The 22,710-nt window shown below is 53.3% G+C and overlaps 1 protein-coding gene across 1 annotated transcript; it reads left to right on the top strand.

Annotated features, from left to right (window-relative positions):
• Positions 1–12,221: 12,221 nt before the first annotated feature.
• Positions 12,222–14,080, top strand: LOC119327655 (endoglucanase 19-like). The gene is made up of 2 exons (XM_037600762.1): positions 12,222–12,486; positions 12,570–14,080. Exons 1-2 carry the CDS (start codon positions 12,277–12,279, stop codon positions 13,842–13,844), a joined length of 1,485 nt encoding a protein of 494 aa, XP_037456659.1. The 5' UTR covers positions 12,222–12,276; the 3' UTR covers positions 13,845–14,080.
• The last annotated feature ends 8,630 nt before the right edge of the window (positions 14,081–22,710 follow it).

The following is a 22,710-nucleotide window of genomic DNA, read 5'->3' as shown; positions in this document are numbered from 1 at the left end:
TAGAATACTTCACGGTCGGATGCCGAGAAGGCACCCTCCTCAAGCACAAGCTCCTCTGCGACGAGCCGGCCACCCTCGACAAGCTTCTCGACATAGCGGACAAGTACGCCACCGCCGACTCCTCGATGAAGACCGAGCTTCGAGTAGACGCGTCCAGAAAGGTACTCAACCCGGCGCCCAAGACGCCGGCTGAGGACTCCGGCCGACTCCCTCACTCGAACGACCACAAGCGCAAGGGCCCCGCGCCGCCTCCCGCCAGCGGCAGGTGGCAACAGTCGAAGACGCGCCGCCTGAAGAGCGACCGGTGCCCAAGAAGCCCAAGGGCGGCAGGCCGGCTTGGCAGCCCGCTTTCTCCTACGAGCAAACTCTCGACACCCCTTGCAAGTTCCACAGTGGCGCGAAGCCGTCCAACCACACGACCCGGAAGTGCCATTGGCTCACCCGAATCTCTAAGGGCGAAGGGCTTGTGCCGCCTCCGCCTGCCGGCCCGCCGCCTCCGCCTCCGCCGCCTCCGGCCGCTCGGCCCGCAGTCGGAGCCGTGCATGACGAGTTCCCTGACGAGCAAGCAACCTACATCGTCTTTACAAGCTAGCCCAAAGACCGGCGCAGCAAATGCCAAGAGCGCTAGGAAGTTAGCGTGGTCGCTGCCAACCCCACCGGACACATGCATTGGTCAGAAAAGCCCATCAGTTGGAGCCGGGCCAACCATCCAGAGGTGATGCCGTCTCCCGGCTCTTATGCCTTGGTCCTGGAAGCCACCCTTGCAACGGACAGACGCGCCGCCCGCTTCTCCCGTGTGTTGATAGACGGCAGGAGCAGCATCAACATCCTGTACCGTGACACCCTGGAAAAGCTAAATGTCAAGACGAAGCAGCTCGTGCCTACTCGGACGGTATTCCATGGCATCGTACCCGGCCTGTCCTGCGCCCCCATTGGCAAGATCAAGGTTGATGTGCTTTTTGGGGACAAGGAGCATTTCCGTCGGGAAGCGATTTGGTTTGAAGTGGTGGACCTGGAGAGCCCTTACCATGCATTGCTTGGCCGACCTGCCTTGGCCAAATTCATGGCAGTTCCCCACTATGCATACCTCAAGATGAAGATACCAAGCACCAAAGGCGTCATCACCGTAGTCGGCGATTACAAGAAGTCCTCTGAGTGCGCAGCAGCCAGCAGCCGGCTAGCCGAGTCCCTTGTAATAGCCGAAGAGAAGAAGATGTTGGACCGAGTCGTGGCCATAGCCGGCAAACAGTCGGCCGTGTCCCCCGACCCCAAGGAGCATGACGCTCAAGGATCTTTCCAGCCGGCCAAGGAGACGAAGAAGATACCTCTTGACCCCGAGCATCCAGAGAGGTTTGCCGTCATCGGGGAAAACCTGAACAGCAAATAAGAAGGCGAGCTTGCCGATTTCCTCTGTGAGAATCGTGACATCTTTGCATGGTCCCCCAAGGACATGTCGGGTGTTCCGAGGAAATTCGCCGAGCACAAACTACACATTCGAGAAGACGCAAAGCCAGTCAGACAACCCCTTCGCCGATTGTCGGAGGAGAAGCGCAGGATTGTAGGGGAGGAGATAGCCCGGCTCTTGGCGGCCGGCTTCATCATGGAAGTTTTCTTTCCGGAGTGGCTCGCCAACCCGGTCCTTGTGCTAAAGAAGAACAACAAGTGGCACATGTGTATAGACTACACGAGCCTCAACAAGGCCTACCCCAAAGATCCTTTTGCTCTGCCAAGGATTGACCAAGTGATAGACTCCACAGCCGGATGCGAGCTGTTGAGTTTTTTGGATGCTTACTCCGGATATCATCAGATAAAGCTAGACCCGGACGACCGCCTGAAGACCGCCTTCATCACGCCATTTGGAGCCTTCTGCTACCTGACTATGACATTCGGCTTGAGAAATGCCGGTGCCACTTTTCAGCGTTGCATGCAGAAGTGCCTCCTCAAGCAACTCGGCAAAAATGCTCACGTATACGTGGACGACTTCGTGGTGAAGACGGAGAAGCGCGGCACCTTGCTGGGAGACCTCAAGGAAACGTTTGAGAACTTATGCCGGTTCCAAATCAAGCTCAACCCCGAGAAATGCATGTTCGGAGTGCCAGCCGGCCAGCTCCTAGGCTTCCTGGTCTCCGAACGCGGCATCGAATGCAACCCGGTGAAGATCAAGGCCATCGAGAGAATGGCGATCCCCACCAAGCTTCGAGACATTCAGAAGTTCACCGGGTGCTTAGCCTCCTTGAACCGCTTCATCAGCCGGCTCGGAGAGAAAGCTCTCCCTCTCTACCGCCTCATGAAGAAGAGCACTCACTTCGAGTGGAACAACCAGGCCGACCAAGCTTTTCACGAGCTGAAGAAGATGATGGCCACGCCGCTTGTCCTCGCGGTGCCGACTGAGAAAGAGCCCATGCTCCTCTACATCGCTGCAACCAGCCGGGTGGTCAGCACCGTCATCGTAGTCCAGCGCCCAGAAGAAGGCCGAGCCCAGCCGGTCCAGAGGCCGGTGTATTATTTGAGCGAGGTGCTGTCCGCTTCAAAGCAGAACTACCCGCACTACCAAAAGATGTGTTATGGCGTGTACTTCACCGCCAAGAAGCTGAAGCCCTACTTTCAAGAGCATCCTGTCACGGTCGTATGCACTGCCCCGCTAGCCGAGATCATAGGCAGCCGGGACGCATCCGGCAGGGTGGCGAAATGGGCCATCGAGCTGGCCCCGTACACGATCTTCTACCAGCCCCGCACTGCCATCAAGTCCGAAGCACTGGCCGACTTCCTCGTCGACTGGGCCGAGACCCAGTACCTGCCGCCGGCTCCCGACTCCACCCATTGGCGCATGCACTTCGACGGGTCCAAGATGCGCAACGGCTTGGGAGCCGGCGTCGTCCTTACCTCTCCGAAAGGTGACAAGCTCAGATACACGCTACAGATCCACTTTGCCGCCTCCAACAATGTGGCCGAGTACGAGGCGCTCATACATGGGATCCGGCTTGCCAAAGAACTTGGCATTCGCCGGATCTTATGTTATGGCGACTTGGACCTGGTAGTCCAGCAATCATCCGGCGACTGGGACGCCAAGGACGCGAATATGGCGAGCTACCGCTTCCTGGTCCAACAACTCAACGGATACTTTGAAGGATGCGAGTTCCTCCATGTACCGCGAGCCGACAACGAGCCAGCCGATGCCCTGGCTCGAATAGGCTCCACTCGGCAAGCAATTCCAGCCGGCGTCGCTCTTCAACGCCTCCTCAAGCCGTCTATCAAGCCGTCTCCAGAGTCCGATTCCATCCTCGTGCCGCCTGACCCCGATGCGGCCGAGTCCGGCTCGAAGAACCAAGTAGGCGACCCCAAGACCCCCGTAACCGGCCGGGCGACCCCGGCAGCCGGCTCGGGGACTTCAGCAGCCAGCTCGGGGACCGCCGCACCCGGCTCGGGGACTGTGATAGCCGGCCCGGGGACTGCACCAACACAACAGCCGGCGGCCGACTCCAGCACCTCACCGCCCAGCCCGCCCACCCTGGTGGCAGTAGCCACATTGGCAGCAGAAGAAGTCGCGGCTCCATCATGGGCTCAGTCCATCCTCAACTTCCTAGTAAACCAAGACCTGCCGGCTAACGAAATAGAAGCAAGACAAGTCCAACGTCGAGCCGGAGCATACACGGTCGTCAACAGAGAGCTCGTCAAGTGCAGTGTCACTGGAGTCCTCCAACGGTGCGTCGAGCAAGAGAAAGGCATTGCAATCCTCAGAGACATTCACCAAGGAGAATGCGGCCATCATGCGGCCTCAAGATCACTTGTCGTCAAAGCCTTCCGCCATGGTTTCTTCTGGCCGACTGCTTTGGATGATGCCAAAGAATTAGTTAAACATTGCAAGGGGTGCCAACTCTTCAGCTCCAAGCAACACATGCCGGCCTTGGCACTCAAGACCATTCCCCTCACTTGGCCCTTTGCCATTTGGGGACTGGACATGGTGGGCCCATTCAAGACGGCGCGCGGCGGCATGACGCATTTGCTCGTCGCCGTGGACAAATTCACCAAGTGGATTGAGGCAAAGCCGATCAAGAAGCTGAATGGGCTGACTGCTGTGACATTCATTGCAGACATAACAGCACGGTACGGCGTGCCACACAGCATCATCACCGACAATGGCACGAATTTTGCCAAAGGAGCCTTGGCACGTTTCTGCGCAGCCCAAGGTATCCGGCTGGACTTAGCATCCCTCGCCCACCTGTAGTCAAACGGCCAGGTCGCGCGAGCCAACGGCCTCATCCTCTCCGGCATCAAGCCCCGACTGGTTGTACCTCTGGAGCGCTCAGCCGGCTGTTGGCTTGATGAGCTACCGGCTGTCCTCTGGAGTCTGCGCACTACACCAAACAAGTCAACCGGCTTCACCCCTTTCTTCCTTGTGTATGGTGCCGAGGCGGTCATCCCAACTGGCATCGAATTTGACTCGCCTCGAGTAACCATGTACACGGAAGCGGAGGCCAAGGAAGCACGAGAAGACGGTGTCGACCTGCTGGAAGAAAGCCGGCTGTTAGCCATCAGCCGGTTTGCCATCTACCAGCAGGGTTTGCGCTGTTACCACAGCCGGAAGGTCAAGCCAAGATCCTTCCAAGAGGGCGATCTTGTGCTCCGACTGATCCAGCGAACAGCCGGCCAGCACAAGCTCTCAGCCCCTTGGGAGGGCCCCTTCGTCATCAGCAGAGCTCTAGGCAACGACTCCTACTACCTGATCGATGCACAGAAGCCGAAGGCACGCATGAGAGACGACTCCGGCAAGGAGTCGGAACGGCCATGGAACGCCAACCTCCTTCGAAGATTTTATAGTTGAAAGGCAGTATGTATCACGCTAACTTTTGTATTAAGTACAAGACAATAGGCCCCCCTGAGGAGGGCTCGGGGACTGCCATCCCTTATTTATGAATGAAAAGTATCATGCTTATGACCTTGTCGTATCATTTACTTATTCCGTCCGGCACCGAGTTCGACTAGTCGGCTCGGGGACTGGCCGACTAGAGTTATGTTAGAAGTCCTACCCGCAGTCAGACAAGTAGTGTGCCGGCTCTCAAGCCTTCTCTTGCCAAAAGTCGCAGTTCGAAGAACCGGCTGTCCGGCTGGCAAGAGTTAAAGGTAGGAACAGGCGCCCACACGAAAAACGGCTAGGGACTAACGGACTAATATAACAAAAGTCGGTTTTTCTCACACCGCCGACTGGCTACCAGAGTAGCCGGCCGGCCGGTTTCCATTCACTTTACTTTAATCCAAGAAAGCTCAAGTACTTGCCTCCCCAAAGAGGGAAGGCGGCAAAGGAAAAAGCCTAAGGATAAAAAGCATACGCGAATGGAAACCAAACATGCACATGATAATATTTACATAAAAAGACCTCCAAGAGGCCAGCATTCAACATAGTTTGGATACACCCCCAGTGGGTGGAACTGCGAAAACTTAACAAAGATTGTTCAAAGACAACAAAGCAGGAAAGATAAAGACGGCAGGTCAAGCTGGCGGAGCGGCCGACGAGCCAGACTGGTTGGCGGAGATGGTCGTGCCGGCTGAAGGAGCGGCCGGCTGACGAACTTCGGCTTGGTCGCCGCCTCCCGCAGATGGCGCGCTTCCACGCGCCTCGTTGCTGGAGGCACGGTCGGCCTGAGGTCGGCTGGTTGTTCCACTAGCCGGCTCGACGTCTTCGCCATCCTCGTCTTCGTCTTCTTCGCCCTCGTCGCTGGAGGCAATCTCCTCCGCCGAGTCCTCGCCCACCACCGGGTTCAGCCCGAACCACTCCTCCGGCTGAGCGACACCGTCATCATCGATTTCGGGTGCGAAAACGCTGATGTCGGTGCACTCGGCGATCGTCGAAGCTCGCTGGGCGATAGCCGGCCTCACCTCCTCCAGCTCCGTGTCGGCCTCCATCCGCCAAGTGCGCAACTGGTCTAGGCTCAGCCCCGGGTACCAAGCCCGAACGAATTCCAACGCCCGCCCGGCTCCAAGGCGGGCCGCTGACGCTTTCCAAGCCTCGAAGCGACCAACTGCGACTTCCAGCCAGTCGGCAGTTCGGCTTGGGGTGCGGGGGATCGTCTCGCCGGGCCAGAGGGCGGCCAACACTTGCGCCCCGGCACGTTGGAGCCGGCGAAGCATCCGATGAGCCGGCTGCAACCGTGCCTGGACAGCCAGGAGCTGCTCCTTAAGGGTTCGGTTTGCATCCGGCGCAATGTCGGCCCCCGCTTGACGGCGCGCCTCGCGATGGGCCTCAATGCTTTGGGCGGCGAAGGCGGAGTAGCCCGGGAAGTAATCTGCAAGAAACAACAAGCAACAGCTCAAGATAAGTCAAAAAACCCAGGCGGCAAGGGGCAGGAGAAGGGCTAAGAAGGCAACTTACCGTCGATCAAGTCCTCGATCCGACCGAAGCCTTCGTCCAGGGCTCGCCGGGTCTCAGACCAGCTCGCCGCCTCGGTCTCATACTCCGCCTTCAAGGCGGCTTCGCTTTCCTGCGCCGCCTGCAGGGCCGCTTTGTGGCTCTCCTCTTGGTCGGCCAGCTTCTTGGCTAGGCGATCCCGTTCCTGGACCAAGGCGGCGCACTCGGGCTCCTTGGTATGAAGGGCGGCCTTCGCCTCGCCGAGCTCCTTCCTCAAGTCGGCGTTGGCCCCTGAAGACAAAGAAAAACCAATAAGAAAAGAATCGTCAAGAAAAATCTGTCCCGACTGCGCAGCAGTCGGCCCGAATCTCGGGGACTACACCCAGTGGATGCGCTGACGCGCCCCCACAGGAGACAGACAAAATTGAGTACTTACTTCGGCTGTCGGCCAGGTCGTCGGTCCGCCGGCTCAACTCCCGAGCCTGGGAGTCGAAGGCGGCAGCACAAAGTTTGTGGTATTCCTGAAAGTTTAGAAAAAAAAGCAAAGTAAGGTGGCCGTCAAGAAAGATCTGACCCGACTGCGCAGCAGTCGGCCCGAATCTCGGGGACTACACCCAGTGGATGCGCTGACGCGCCCCCACGGAAGAAATTAAGAAAGCAAAGCAGCCAAGAACGAAGGACTCACCCGGATAGTGGCTCGCGTTGACAAGAACTCTTGGTTGAGCTGTTGCAGCAGGGCGGCCTGAGCTTGTAGCCGGCTCCGGATCCCTTGAGCCGCCGCATCCAGCTCGCCAATCCCCCCGCTGGGAGTCCACTCGGACATGGCGGTGCTGGCCGCCTCCAGATCTTCCGCCGGCTGGCCTGCGCCCGCAACTTGGCGCAACTCCGGCGGAGCGGCACCTCCCCCTGCGCGCCGGCTCGCCGCCGGCTGCACCTCGAGGCCGGCTCTGTTCTCCGGCTCACCTCCGGCCGGCCCCTCTGGCACCGCTGACGGTTGGCCGCCTTGGCCCGCTCCGGTTGGCGCCGCTGGCGGCGCTCTCCCCGCAAAGGCCACGGGGTCCTCCCCCCTCTCCAACAGTGGCGGGTCTTGGACGATCTCCTCCGCCAAGGGCAATGGGGTGTCGGGGGCTACAGCTCGGAGAGGAATGGCGACCAGCGGAGGCTGGTTGCGCAAGCTTTCCGCCTCCGTCTCCGCGGTAGCCGCCTCCGTCTGGGCCTTGGCCGCCGCGTCGGCCTGCTCCCTCGCCGCCTGGGCGGCCGCCTTCTCCGCCGCCTCGCACTCCTCTCGCGCTTCGTGGGCGTTCCGCTCTGTGGCCTCCAGCCGGCGGGAGCTCGAAGACCCTCCAGCCGGCCCCACGACGGAGCCGCCCGGACCCCGCTCAAGGGAAAGCGGCGCCCTGTCCGACAAGCGAGAAAAAGCTAAGAAGAATATTCGAAGAGAAAGAGAATGATGACAAGCATGCGGCAAGGCAATCGAAGACTTACGCTGAGACCGCCGTAGGCTGCTTCACCGCCTTGCGGAAGCGGGCCGCTTTCGCAGCCGCCTCATCTCGCTTGGTCGCCGCGGCGGAGGCTTTGGACTTCTTCGGCCGACCGCCGAAGAGGCCTGAAGCGGCCCGGCGCTTCTGTGCGCCACCGCCGGCAGTCGGCGCGGTAGACGAGCCCGCGCCCTGATGGTCGGCCGCCGGCTGGCGACGCGGAGCGACTTCGGCTTCGAAATCGTCCGGCCAGTCCTCAAAGCTCGCGATGAACCTTGAGCCTCCGGGCTCGGCGCTGTCCCCCACCACGGTGTCTTCCATGGCGGCCGCCCCCAAGTCCGGGTCGTCAACGTCGTCCACCGTGCGGTCGGGGGCATACTGGCGTTCAATCCCCGCCACCCCGGCCGGCGGCGCAAGAAGAGGGTTCTTCTCAAAAGAACCGACTGGTCAGAAGCCGGCCGTCATGGAGCCGGCCGACGACAAAAAGAAGATAGAGAGAGAAGCTTACCACGGGCGGAGGATTGGCGCGGGAATACGACACCTTGCCGTATTGCCAGTCCCCGGCGAGCTTGCAGTTGGCGATGTAGTTAACCATGAGCGCCACCTCCGCGTGGGGCATTTCCCATGTGCTCAAACGGCTTGGGTCGAAGCGGCCGCTCATCTGACACATCATATGGGGCCGGCCTTGGAGAGGAAGGATCCGGCGCTCCACGAAGGCGGTCACCAAGTCGGCCCCGCGCAAGCCTTCCGACTGAATCAACACCCGAAGCCGGGAGATGGCGGCGTTCCCGGCCGGAGACAATGACCGGGACCGAAAGCTCCACGAGGGCTGCCTCCCAGCCGGCGGGCCGGCTACGTAAGCCGGCAGGTTGATGTAGTCTCCTTGCTCGGCGACGTTCTTCACATAGAAATAAGATCTTTGACAAACCTTCACCGACTGGATCAGGGGGATGGGCGGGAACGGGTTGTTCTCGCTCGCCCTCCTCATGGCGATGAAGGCTCCGCAGGGGGCGGGCACACCGGCGACGACCGTGCCGAGCTTGCTCTGAAAGAACTCTCCCCAGAGCTCCAGCGTGGGGAGCAGCCCCAAGAAGCCTTCGCAGAGGGAGACGAAGGCCGACAGCAGCATCACCGCATTGGGCGTAAGGTGATGCGGCTGGAGGTTGTAGAACTCCAGGAAAGAGCACAGAAACCCGCTCGCCGGAAGGCCGAAGCCGCGCAGGCAGTGCGAGCGGAAGACGACCCGCTCGCCCTCCTCGGGCGCCGGCGAGATCTCCTTCGCGGGCGCCTGGCGGACCTGTACGCGGTCGGCGCCGGGCAGGCGCCGGGTCTAGCGAAGGAACTCCACGTGGTCTTCATGGACGTTGGAGCCGTCCCACGAGCTTGACAACGCCATGGGAGCAAGGCGGTGTAGAAACGCGACGGCGCTGAGACGGGAAGTTGCGACGGCAGCGAGAGGAAGAAGACGAGGGTTAGGAGAGGCGGAGCGGGAGGGAGCGTGCGAACCTCTGTCACTCTCCCTCCTCCCCCTACTTATAGGCTCACGTGGCGGAGCCAAGGAGGCGCGGCGTGGGAAAGCGTGGGGATCGATCGTGCCCACTCCCCACGTCCCGCGATTATCGAGCCTTAACGGCGAAACAAAACTGCCTCGAGAAGGCGAGCGGCCCCTGTGGGCCACGGAAGATCCGCGCCCGGACCAAGGCTCGCGAGTGGCGGGCCCGGGCCTGCGGCGGCGTCCCGTCGCGCGCGTGCGCTCGCAGGATCTCGCCGCCACGTGGCCGCGGGAGGGCCCGTAGTCGGCACGCGGGTTGCCCCCCCTCCTCTCGCCTACAAGACGCGGGGCTCTCTGAAGTCGGCGTACACCCGCTAAGCCGGCTCTTCAGGATGGGAAGCTGACCAAGCTTCTCGTCCCCCTGCTCACCTCGGAGCTCGATCAGCTTCGGGGGCTACTGTCGGAGTAAATAGCCATGGGTAGCCTAGCTGGCTTCCCCTGGCCCTTCTGAAAAAGTTACGAGCCCGCCCGGCTCTCAAGAATCCAAGACATGGGGTCGCCTTCCCCTAGCTGGCTGCAACCCAGGCCGGCTTTCGGAAGGCGGTCCGACTTTAGCCCTCATGAGAAGGCCGACTCCAAGAAGCCGGCCATGAGAAGGCCGACTCCAAGAAGCCGGCTCCCTATAAAGCGGTCAAGACCGTACCCACAAAGTTTGCACCCACCTAACGGCGGTGCGACGGGGCGTGGCTACAGTAAAGCCTGCCACCCCCGAATCCCGGAGCACGCCTGGCATGGTGCGCCGTACGGGCTAGGCACGACCCGCCCGGCGCGGCACTGTTGCCATGTTGACCCTGGCATCACCCACGACGGGCCGCCAGCGTGGCCCACAGACGGTGGGCCCCTTTGAGCAGAGAGACGCCCGAAGGCGGCCACGCCTCCAACTAGTCGGCCCAAGACGAGCCGGCTCCCCGCAGCCGGCTTGCCGCCTTCCTCGAAGAGGACGCCCCATTAAGGAGACAAGACGTGGTTAGGCTACAGCGATCGCCTGACAGGCGGCGGTACTGTAGCCGCGCTTACCACGATGAAGCTCACGTCAACAAGATGGAGCCATGGTAACCAGCCGCCGACCAGGCCCTGGACAGTGGGGCCTGCCTGTCGACCAAGGGGCCGGCGGGACCCACCAGTCGGCGGGCCCCAGCAGCCGGCGCAGAAGCCGGCGAGCGCAGTCACAGACGGCTGGGCCCCGTGCCCAGTCGGATTACCATTGTACCCCCGGGGGGTAGGCCTATATAAACCCCCCGGAGCACCCATGCAAAGGGTTGGACCCCTTACTAGTCCTAGACACCCCACAAGGAGAAGAAGCAGGCTTGCCGTGCCCTTCTTCCTCCTCCCACCAAACAGCTCAAGGAGCGTTGTATTGCTACTCGATTCATCTAGTGAACATGCGGAGACCCCGCAGAGCAGCAGTAGGAGTGTTATCTCCACGGAGAGCCTCGAAGCTGGGTAAGATCCGCCGGCGTGCATGTCTTCGCCTTATCCCGTTTCCAGGTACCGGCGATGTCTTACTGGCTCCCACAATGATAAGCCACCCGTTGGCATATGTCGCACCTACCACCCGACAATAGTCAAGTGCAAAAAGCAAGTTGGAGACATGCTTGCGAATTGGGAGGCATCATTAGGCGGCGTACTCAGGCCCATCCCACATGAATGATCCATGTTGTGGTGTGACCGCATTGCAAGCCTGCCACTAACAGTGATCATGCCTTCTCGGCTCTACCCTGCATGTAATTATCTGATGCACTCATGGCAAGAGAGATGGGTCCATGCCGAGCCGGCCGTAGGCTAAGCAAAGCATTCACGCTGAGAAGAAAGAAAGAAAGAAACAAAGAAAGAAAGGAGACTGTAACCGCCAACCGATGGGCCGTGGAACGGGGAAGCCGGAGACCAGGCAGCCGCGTGCTTTTGCTTTGCTCCGAGAAAAGTGACCGGCCGCCGATGCCCTAGCAAGCTACGTACCCCAAAGACTGGCCGGCCATCCGCCGTATCCTGCGAGAAGCATCACGATGTACTACGCACGGTCGCTTTTGATGCGCAATGGCCGGTGGCTATGTGCCTCAGCTTTCCATGGCGAGACTCCGGTCAATCCCAAAAGAAAAGGAAACAAAAAAAAGGAGACTGTTGATCATGTCGTCGCGGCACGCAGACCAGCTGAATTAAGAATCAGGGAACAAAAACAACAGAAAGGCCGGTGTTTTACTCCGGAAAACTGCCGGCTGATTTTGCTCCCAAGAAACGAACCACCTTATCTCCGAATTTGCTCATAAAGAAGGAGTGAAAATCAATTTTTGAATTCTCTTTAATTAAGCAAGATTGGTGAAAATAATGCACCGAACTCAGAGCCTGAAGGCAGAGGGGCAAGCAAGCTATACTACTCCCTATATATAGTCAAAGCTTGATCACTGGAGGAGTACTGCTTAATTTCGTTTGGCTTTTCTTTCTGAACTCCTGCTTGCCTTGTCTCCGGCCCCAACCTCCCCATTTCTCGCAGCAAATCGATACGTGCTCCTTTCGGTCCTTTTTACTCTGCATATTAGGTTTTTTCGAAGTCTATCTCATCCAACTTTAACTAAGTTTGTATAAAAAATTATAGACATTCACATAACAACACCAATATCATTAGATTCATCTTGAAATATATTTTTATATTATATTTATTAGATATTTTAGATGCTAATAATTTTTAATATAAATTTAATTAAACTTAGCAAAGTTTGACTTTCAGCAAATCCAATGTGCATAGTAAAAAGGACCGGAGGGAGTAGTACTACAACTGCAAACTAACTTAACCGCCACATCTTATCTATATATAGGACCGGTCTCTCATCTGGTCGCACCAAGCAAGCAGCACAGCAGTAGCCCCACAAACTCTAGCTGCCCTGTCCCTGCACCGAGCTGAGAGAGCAATGGACCCGAGCAGAGGCAGCCTGGTCGCCACTGTGGCGGTGCTCCACCTGCTGCTGTTCGCTCCGGGCATGGCAGCGGCGTTCAACTACGCAGACGCGCTCGCCAAGTCCATCATCTTCTTCGAGGGCCAGCGCTCCGGCAAGCTGCCCCCCGGCAACCGCATGCCGTGGCGCGCCGACTCTGGCCTCACCGACGGCGCGCAGTACAATGTACGCCTTTTCTCGCTCGGTTCTTCGTGTGTGTGAGTCACCGGGTCCGGGTCCGGCATTGACCTCGCCGTGTGTGTTTTCAGGTCGATCTGGTCGGCGGCTACTACGACGCGGGCGACAACCTCAAGTTCGGGCTGCCGATGGCCTTCTCCACGACGATGCTGGCCTGGAGCGTCGCCGACTTCGGCAAGTTCATGGGCGCCGAGCTGCCCCACGCCAGGGCCGCCGTGCGCTGGGGCGCCGACTACCTCCTCAAGGCCGCCACCGCCACCCCCGGCGTGCTCTACGTCCAGGTCCGCGAGCCGGGGCGCGACCACGCGTGCTGGGAGCGGCCCGAGGACATGGACACGCCCCGGAGCGTCTACCGCGTCGACGCCAACAAACCGGGCTCCGACGTCGCCGGCGAAACGGCCGCGGCGCTGGCGGCGTCCTCGATCGCGTTCCGCCGCTCCGACCCGGCCTACGCCTCCCGCCTACTCGACGCCGCCATGGAGGTGTTCGACTTCGCCGACCGGCACCGCGGCTCCTACAGCGACTCCCTCAGCTCCGAGGTCTGCCCGTTCTACTGCTCCTACTCGGGCTACCACGACGAGCTCCTGTGGGCGGCGTCGTGGCTGCACCGCGCGTCCAACAACGCGTCGTACATGACGTACGTGGAGGCGTACGGCATGCAGCTGGGCGCCGGCGACGACGACTACTCCTTCAGCTGGGACGACAAGAGGGTCGGCACCAAGGTGCTGCTCTCCAGGGGGTTCCTGCGGCGCAAGCTGCAGGGGCTGCAGCTCTACAAGGCTCACTCCGACAGCTACATCTGCTCGCTCGTCCCCGGGACGAGCGGCTTCCAGGCCGGCCAGTACACGCCGGGAGGGCTCATCTACAAGGAGGGCGAGAGCAACATGCAGTACGTGACGACGGCGACGTTCCTGCTGCTCGCCTACTCCAAGTACCTCAAGTCCAGCGGCGCCACCGTGTCCTGCGGCGGCGGCGTCGTGTCGCCGGCCGACCTGGTGGCGCTGGCGAAGCGGCAGGTGGACTACATCCTGGGGAAGAACCCGGCGGGGAGGTCGTACATGGTCGGGTTCGGGGCGCGGTACCCGGAGCGCGCGCACCACCGGGGCGCATCCATGCCGTCGGTGCGCGCGCACCCGGGCCGAATCGGCTGCGACGCCGGGTTCCAGTACCTCCACGCCGGCGGGGCGAACCCGAACGTGCTCGTCGGCGCCGTGGTGGGCGGGCCGGACTCGAGGGACGGCTTCGACGACGATCGCGGCAACTACGCGCAGTCCGAGCCCGCCACCTACATCAATGCGCCGCTCGTCGGTGCCCTCGCGTTCTTTGCCGGAACCACCAGGAAGTAGCTAGGGGGTGTGCGTTCCCGTGTAGCGTGTCACGTGTGACGTGTGTGTGGATCAGATTGGCATGTGACAGAGTGGGAGCGCCATGGCAGACAGCAGAAGCTGTGTGAGCTGAGCTCCCCCGTCGCCTGCGCCCGTATTGTATTGGGCTCGCTGGTAACCGTATCGTGTCGAGTCGTATGCGGCCTTTCTTGCTAAATATCTGAACTGCAAGGTGCCAATTATCAAAGTATACTAGTCCTTCCTTCGTTCCAAAATAATAATTTTCTCCTAGGTCAAGTTTATTTAAGTTTGATTAAGTTTATAAAAAAACATGTTATCAAAAGAAGTATATAAATATTAGTATAACATATACTACACGGGAAACAAACATGAGATTTATACAATACCAAATACACATACTACTATGTACTACTCCTATGTGCTAAGACCTAGAATACCAAATACCCGTACTACTGGTTAGTCTCATGAGATTTTTTATAAAATATATACTCTCATAGCATGTGTATTTGGTATTATACATACGAGTAATAATTTATAAAATTGGTCAAACTTAAACAAGTCTGACTTACAATAAGCTTATTTTTTCTAGAATGGAAAAATTATTTCGTAGGACCTTGTAGATACAAACTCCTTTCAAGAGTTCGGGAGGACACGCTCAGGCTGGATGTTATTTCCCCTTTCTTTTTTAAGTTGTCGCTATACTGTCTGTTTGTTGTTCAATAAAAAATGGCTTCATGGCTATATTCTGCACCAAATTCGTTTCGTCAATGTCCTATCACCATGATAACTTGAGAATATAACCCAAAAACGGCATATACACTTCACTAAGGGTAATGTGACACCCTAATTAATAAAAAGAAATATATCTTATCTTAATTTAGATATAGTTCTTAGCACCAAACCAATATTTACTTGTATTTTTCTCTCCCACAAACACATAATGAAAGCTTTTCTAATACTACCTCCGTCCTGGTATATAGGACATGCATGTGCTTCTAGACCAATGATTTTTTTAATAAAAGACCCTTTATTACTTAAAAGATTTAAGCATTACGCCGAGCTCTGCGTAACTGGGATGCACACAGCCATAACTAAATCCAAGTTTAAAAAAAAGTCAAAAAAGGCGGAATACAAGTAATCATGTGAAGAATGTATAACGCCTAAGATGTAGGAGGGCCAATCCGAAGATCAGGTTGCCATCCATGTGTGATAAAAATATCCTTCGCCGTGGCCTCCAAGCGTGTACACACTTTTGTAAATGAAACGTGTACATCTGTATATAACCTGCAGAAGAGAACGTTTATCATTAAAAAACTTATCATTTCTAGAGCGACCAAATCACAGGAAGCGCTCTCATTCTAAGAAGAAATCCAAACTTGCTATTGATCCCATGTAACAAGTTGTCAAAAATATTAGCAACACACTATATGAAGGATACAAGCCAGAAGCTATTTGGATGACTAACCATATATATAGAATGAGCCAATTTGCATTGGAAGAACGAGTGTTTTATGGTCTCATCATGGTGACAAAAAACACATTACACGCTTCCATGCTAATTCCTTTTACTAAGGTTATCTTTGATAAAAATGACTCCTCGACGAAGATATCAGGTAAAGATTTTATTCTTGAGTGGTGTCTTCATTTTCTAAATCATTTTATTATTATCAGTTCACACATCTAGTTGGATCAACACTCTATACATGAACTCCAGCGAGAAATTACCACTCGCGTGTAGGTTCCAACGAAATACATCGGTCCCTTGCGAAAATTGTACCGTGGACATGTTGGGAAACATAGTAATTTCAAAAAAATCCTACGCACACGCAAAATCATGGTGATGCATAGCAACGAGAGGGAAGAGTGTGTCCACGTACCCTCGTAGACCGAAAGCGGAAGCGTTAGCACAACGTGGTTGATGTAGTCGTACGTCTTCACGATCCGACCGATCAAGTATCGAACGCACGGCACCTCCGAGTTCTGCACACGTTCAACTCGATGACGTCCCTCGAACTTCGATCCAGCCAAGCTTTGAGGGAGAGTTCCATCAGCACGACGGCGTGGTGATGGTGTTGATGTTCTACCGTCGCAGGGCTTTGCCTAAGCACCGCTACGATATTATCGAGGTCGACTATGGTGGAGAGGGGCACCGCACACGGCTAAAAGATCCAAGAGATCAATTGTTGTGTCTATGGGGTGCCCCTCTCCTCCGTATATAAAGGAGGGGAGGAGAGGGCCGGACAGGGGGAGGAGGCACGCCCAAGGGGGGAGTCCTACTCCCACCGGGAGTAGGACTCCTCCTTTTCCTATTTGGAGAGAGAGAGAGGGAAGGAAGAGGAAGGAGGGAGGAAGGAAAGGGGGGGCCCTCCCAATTCGGATTGGGCTTGGGGGGGCACGCCCCCTCCCTTTCTTCTTTCCCCTCCTTTCCACCAAAACCCATTAAGGCCCATCGCTACGGGTGAGAAGGTCTCATCGTAGTCAATCCCTTGAACTTGTCAAAAACCTTTTGCAACAAGTCGAGCTTTATAGACAGTAACATTACCATCAGCGTCAGTCTTCTTCTTGAAGATCCATTTATTCTCGATGGCTTGCCGATCATCAGGCAAGTCAACCAAAGTCCACACTTTGGTCTCATACATGGATCCCATCTCAGATTTCATGGCTTCAAGCCATTTTGCGGAATCTGGGCTCACCATCGCTTCTTCATAGTTCGTAGGTTCGTCATGGTCTAGCAACATAACCTCCAAAACAGGATTATCGTACCACTCTAGTGCGGTTCTTACTCTGGTTGACCTACGAGGTTCACTAACAACTTGATCTGAAGTTTCATGATCATCATCATTAACTTCCTCACTAATTGGTGTAGACGTCACAGGAACCGGTTTCTGTGATGAACTATTTTCCAATAAGGGAGCAGGTACTGTTACCTCATCAAGTTCTACTTTCCTCCCACTCACTTGTTTCGAGAGAAACTCCTTCTCTAGAAAGGATCCATTCTTAGCAACGAATGTCTTACCCTCGGATCTGTGATAGAAGGTGTACCCAACAGTTTCCTTTGGGTATCCTATGAATACACATTTCTCCAATTTGGGTTCGAGATTATCAGGTTGAAGCTTTTTCACATAAGCATCGCAGCTCCAAACTTTAAGAAACGACAACTTTGGTTTTTTGCCAAACCATAGTTCATAAGGTGTCGTCTCAACGGCCTTTGATGGTGCCCTATTTAACGTGAATGCGGCCGTCTCTAAAGCATAACCCCAAAATGATAGCGGTAAATCATTAAGAGACATTATAGACCACACCATATCTAGTAAAGTACGATTATGACGTTCGGACACACCATTACGATGTGGTGTTCCAGGTGGCGTGAGTTGCGAAACTATTCCGCATTGTTTTAAATGTAGACCAAACTTGTAACTCAAATATTCTCTTCCACGATTAGATCTTAGAAACTTTGTTTTCTTGTTACGATGATTTTTAACTTCACTCTGAAATTCTTTGAAATTTTCAAATGTTTCAGACTTATGTTTCATTAAGTAGATATACTCATATCTGCTTAAATCATCTATGAAGATGAGAAAATAATGATACCCGCCGTGAGCCTCAACATTCATTGGACCACATACATCAGTATGTATGATCTCCAACAAATCAGCTGCTCGCTCCTAGTTCCAGAGAACGATGTTTTAGTCATCCTGCCCATGAGGCATGGTTCGCAAGTACCAAGTGATTCATAATCAAGTGATCCCAAAAGTCCATCAGTATGGAGTTTCTTCATGCGCTTTATACTAATATGACCCAAACGGCAGTGCCACAAATAAGTTGCACTACCATTATCAACTCTGCATCTTTTGGCTTCAACATTATGAATATGTGTATCACTACTATCGAGATTCATCAAAAATAGACCACTCTTTAAGGGTGCATGACCATAAAAGATATTACTCATATAAATAGAACAACCATTATTCTCAGATTTAAATGAATAACCGTCTCGCATTAAACAAGATCCAGATATAATGTTCATGCTCAACGCTGGCACCAAATAACAATTATTTAGGTCTATAATTAATCCTGAAGGTAGATGTAGAGGTAGCGTGCCGACGGCTATCACATCGACTTTGGAACCATTTCCCACACGCATCGTCACCTCGTCCTTAGCCAGTGTTCGCTTAATCCGTAGTGCCTGTTTCGAGTTGCAAATATTAGCAACAGAACCAGTATCAAATACCCAGGTGCTACTGCGAGCTCTAGTAAGGTACACATCAATAACATGTATATCACATATACCTTTGTTCACCTTGTCATCCTTCTTATCCGCCAAATACTTGGGGCAGTTCCACTTCCAGTGACCAGTCTGTTTGCAGTAGAAGCACTCAGTCTCAGGCTTAGGTCCAGACTTGGGTTTCTTTTCCTGAGCAGCAACTTGTTTGCTGTTCTTCTTGAAGTTCCCCTTCTTCTTCCCTTTGCCCTTTTTCTTGAAACTGGCGGTCTTATTGACCATCAACACTTGATGCTCCTTTTTTATTTCTACCTCCGCAGCCTTTAGCATTGCGAAGAGCTCGAGAATTGTCTTATTCATCCCTTGCATATTATAGTTCATCACAAAGATTTTGTAGCTTGGTGGCAGTGATTGAAGAACTTTGTCAATGACACTATCAACAGGAAGATTAACTTCCAGTTGAGTCAAGTGATTATGATACCCAGACATTTTGAGTATATGCTCACTGACAAAACTATTCTCCTCCGTCTTGTAGCTATAGAACTTATTGGAGACTTCATATCTCTCAATCCGGGCATTTGCTTGAAATATTAACATCAACTCCTGGAACATCTCATATGCTTCATGACGTTCAAAACGTCGTTGAAGTCCCGGTTCTAAGCCGTAAAGCATGGCACACTGAACTATCGAGTAGTCATCAGCTTTGCTCTGCCAGGTGTTCATAACATCTGGTGTTGCTCCTGCAGCAGGTTTGGCACTTAGCGATGCTTTCAGGACGTAATTCTTCTATGCAGCAATGAGGATAATCCTCAAGTTACGGACCCAGTCCGTGTAATTGCTACCATCATCTTTCAACTTTGCTTTCTCAAGGAACGCATTAAAATTCAATGGACAACAGCACGAGCCATCTATCTACAACAAACATAGACATGCAAAATACTATCAGGTACTAAGTTCATGATAAATTTAAGTTCAATTAATCATATTACTTAAGAACTCCCACTTAGATAGACATCCCTCTAATCATCTAAGTGATCACGTGATCCAAATCAACTAAACCATAACCAATCATCACGTGAAATGGAGTAGTTTTCAATGGTGAACATCACTATGTTGATCATATCTACTATATAATTCACGCTCGACCTTTCGGTCTCAGTGTTCTGGCGCCATATCTGCATATGCTAGGCTCGTCAAGTTTAACCTGAGTATTCTGTGTGTGCAAAACTGGTTTGCATCCGTTGTAGATGTACGTAGAGCTTATCACACCCGATCATCACGTGGTCTCCGGGCACGACGAACTTTGGCAACGGTGCATACTCAGGGAGAACACTTTTATCTTGAAATTTAGTGAGAGATCATCTTATAATGCTACCGTCAATCAAAGCAAAATAAGATGCATAAAAAATAAACATCACATGCAATCAATATAAGTGATATGATATGGCCATCATCATCTTGTTCTTGTGATCTCCATCTCTGAAGCACCATCATGATCATCATCGTTACCGATGCGGCACCTTGATCTCCATCGTAGCATCGTTGTCGTCTTGCCAACTATTGCTTCTACGACTATCGCTACCGCTTAGTGATAAAGTAAAGCAATTACAGGGTGATTGCATTGCATACAATAAAGCGACAACCATATGGCTCCTGCCAGTTGCCGATAACTCGGTTACAAAACATGATCATCTTATACAATAAAATATAGCATCATGTATTGACCATATCACATCACAACATGCCCTGCAAAAACAAGTTAGACGTCCTCTACTTTGTTGTTGCAAGTTTTACGTGGTTACTACGGGCTGGGCAAGAACGTTCTTACCTACGCATCAAAACCATAACGATAGTTCGTCAAGTTAGTGTTGTTTTAACCTTCTCAAGGACCGGGCGTAGCCATACTCGGTTCAACTAAAGTTGGAGAAACTGACACCCACCAACCACCTGTGTGCAAAGCACGTCGGTAGAACCAGTCTCGCGTAAGCGTACATGTAATGTCGGTCCGGGCCACTTCATCCAACAATACCGCCGAACCAAAGTATGACATGCTAGTAAGCAGTATGACTTGTATTGCCCACAACTCACTTGTGTTCTACTCGTGCATATAACATCAATGCATAAAACTAGGCTCTGATACCACTGTTGGGGAACGTAGTAATTTCAAAAAAAAAACATACGCACACGCAATATCATGGTTATGCATAGCAACGAGAGGGGAGAGTGTGTCCACGTACCCTCGTAGACCGAAAGCGGAAGCGTTAGCACAACGCGGTTGATGTAGTCGTACGTCTTCATGATCCGAACGATCAAGTACCGAACGCACGGCACCTCCGAGTTTTGCACACGTTTAACTCGATGACGTCCCTCGAACTCCGATCCATCCGAGCTTTGAGGGAGAGTTCCGTCAACACGACGGCGTGGTGATGATGTTGATGTTCTACCGTCGCAGGGCTTCGCCCAAGCACCGCTACGATATTATCGAGGTGGACTATGGTGGAGAGGGACACCGCACACGGCTAAAAGATCCAAGAGATCAATTGTTGTGTGTATGGGGTTCCCCTCTCCTCCGTATATAAAGGAGGGGAGGAGAGGGCCGGCCAAGGGGAGGAGGCGCGCCCAAGGGGGGAGTCCTACTCCCACCGGGAGTAGGACTCCTCCTTTTCCTATTTGGAGAGAGAGAGGAAAGAAAGAGGAAGGAGGGATGAAGGAAAGGGGGGGCCGGCCCCCTCCCAATTTGGATTGGGCTTGGGGGGCGCCCCCTCCCTTGCTCCTTTCCCCTCCTTTCCACTAAAGCCCATTAAGGCCCATATACCTCCCGGGGGTTCCAATAACCTCCCGGTGCTCCGGTATTATCCCGATCTCACCCGAAACCATTCTAGTATCCAAATATAGTCGTCCAATATATTGATCTTTACGTCTTGAACATTTCGAGACTCCTCATCATGTCCATGATCACATCCGGGACTCCGAACTACCTTCGGTACATCAAAAACCATAAACTCATAATATAACCGTCATCGAACTTTAAGCGTGCGGACCCTACGGGTTCGAGAACTATGTAGACATGACTGAGACACGTCTCCGGTCAATAACCAATAGCAGAACCTGGATGCTCATATTGGCTCCTACATATTCTACGAAGATCTTTATCGGTCAAACCGCATAACAACATATGTTGTTCCTTTTGTCATCGGTATGTTACTTGCCCGAGATTCGATCGTCGGTATCTCAATACCTAGTTCAATCTCGTTACCGGAAAGTCTCTTTACTCATTCCGTAACACATCATCCCGCAACTAACCCATTAGTTGCAATGCTTGCAAGGCTTAAGTGATGTGTATTACCGAGTGGCCCCAGAGATACCTCTCCGACAATCGGAGTGACAAATCCTAATCTCGAAATACGCCAACCCAACAAATACCTTTGGAGACACATGTAGAGCACCTTTATGATCACCCAGTTACGTTGTGACATTTGGTAGCACACAAAGTGTTCCTCCGGTAAACGGGAGTTGCATAATCTCATAGTCATAGGAACATGTATAAGTCATGAAGAAAGCAATAGCAACAAATTAAACGATCAAGTGCTAAGCTAATGGAATGGGTCAAGTCAATCACATCATTCTCCTAATGATGTGATCCCGTTAATCAAATGACAACTCTTTGTCTATGGCTAGGAAACATAACCATCTTTGATCAACGAGCTAGTCAAGTAGAGGCATACTAGTGACACTCTGTTTGTGTATGTATTCACACATGTATCATGTTTCCGGTTAATACAATTCTAGCATGAATAATAAATATTTATCATGATATAAGGAAATAAATAATAACTTTATTATTTCCTCTAGGGCATATTTCCTTCAGGACATGCTATATACGAAATTGTTCCACAATACAAGTATAAGACCAATTAAATCTCTCATGAACGTCACATTCGCCGGAAAGGATTCCATAACCATGGCGATAGTATCACCCTTGTGACGCACAATATTGTACAGGGCAGGATATTGTTCCCAGAGAGTGACATTGCCTAGCCACTTATCCTCCCAGAACCTAATCTCTGATCCGTCTTTAATGGCGAAGGATCCGTAGCGGAAGAAATATTTGTTCGTGGCCGTTAGACCAACCCAGTGTGAGTCTCCAGGCTTTCAATATACTTGGGACACTGCCTTTGATCCCGCATATTTTCTTTTTAGGAGGGTTTGCCATACACCATCTTATGTAAGTAACTTAAATAGCCATTTGCCAAGTAGGGCCGTATTTTTAACCTCAATGTCATGAATGCGTAGCCCTCCTTGGTCTTTGGGATGACAAACCACACTCCATTTAGCGAGTCGATATTTCTTCTTTTCGCTATCTCCTTGCCAAAAGAATCTTGATCGGAAAAATCCAATCGATGTAAAACTCCTTTAGACAATTGGAAGAAGGAAATCATATACAATACCATATTACTTAGCACTGACTTTATGAGGATCAATCTTCCACCTAGAGATAACAGTTTACCTTTCCAACTACTTATTCGTTTTTGTAGCCTCTTGACATGTTTCCATTCAGTATTTGTGAGACGCAGATAGTGTATCGGTATCCCTAAGTAGTCATCAGAAACTGGCCTAGCCCGCAGTCAAACAAGTCAGTGTACA

Source organism: Triticum dicoccoides, chromosome 7A, assembly GCF_002162155.2.
Source record: "Triticum dicoccoides isolate Atlit2015 ecotype Zavitan chromosome 7A, WEW_v2.0, whole genome shotgun sequence".
Taxonomy (NCBI): domain Eukaryota; kingdom Viridiplantae; phylum Streptophyta; class Magnoliopsida; order Poales; family Poaceae; genus Triticum; species Triticum dicoccoides.
This window is presented reverse-complemented; position numbering and strand designations above follow the sequence as displayed.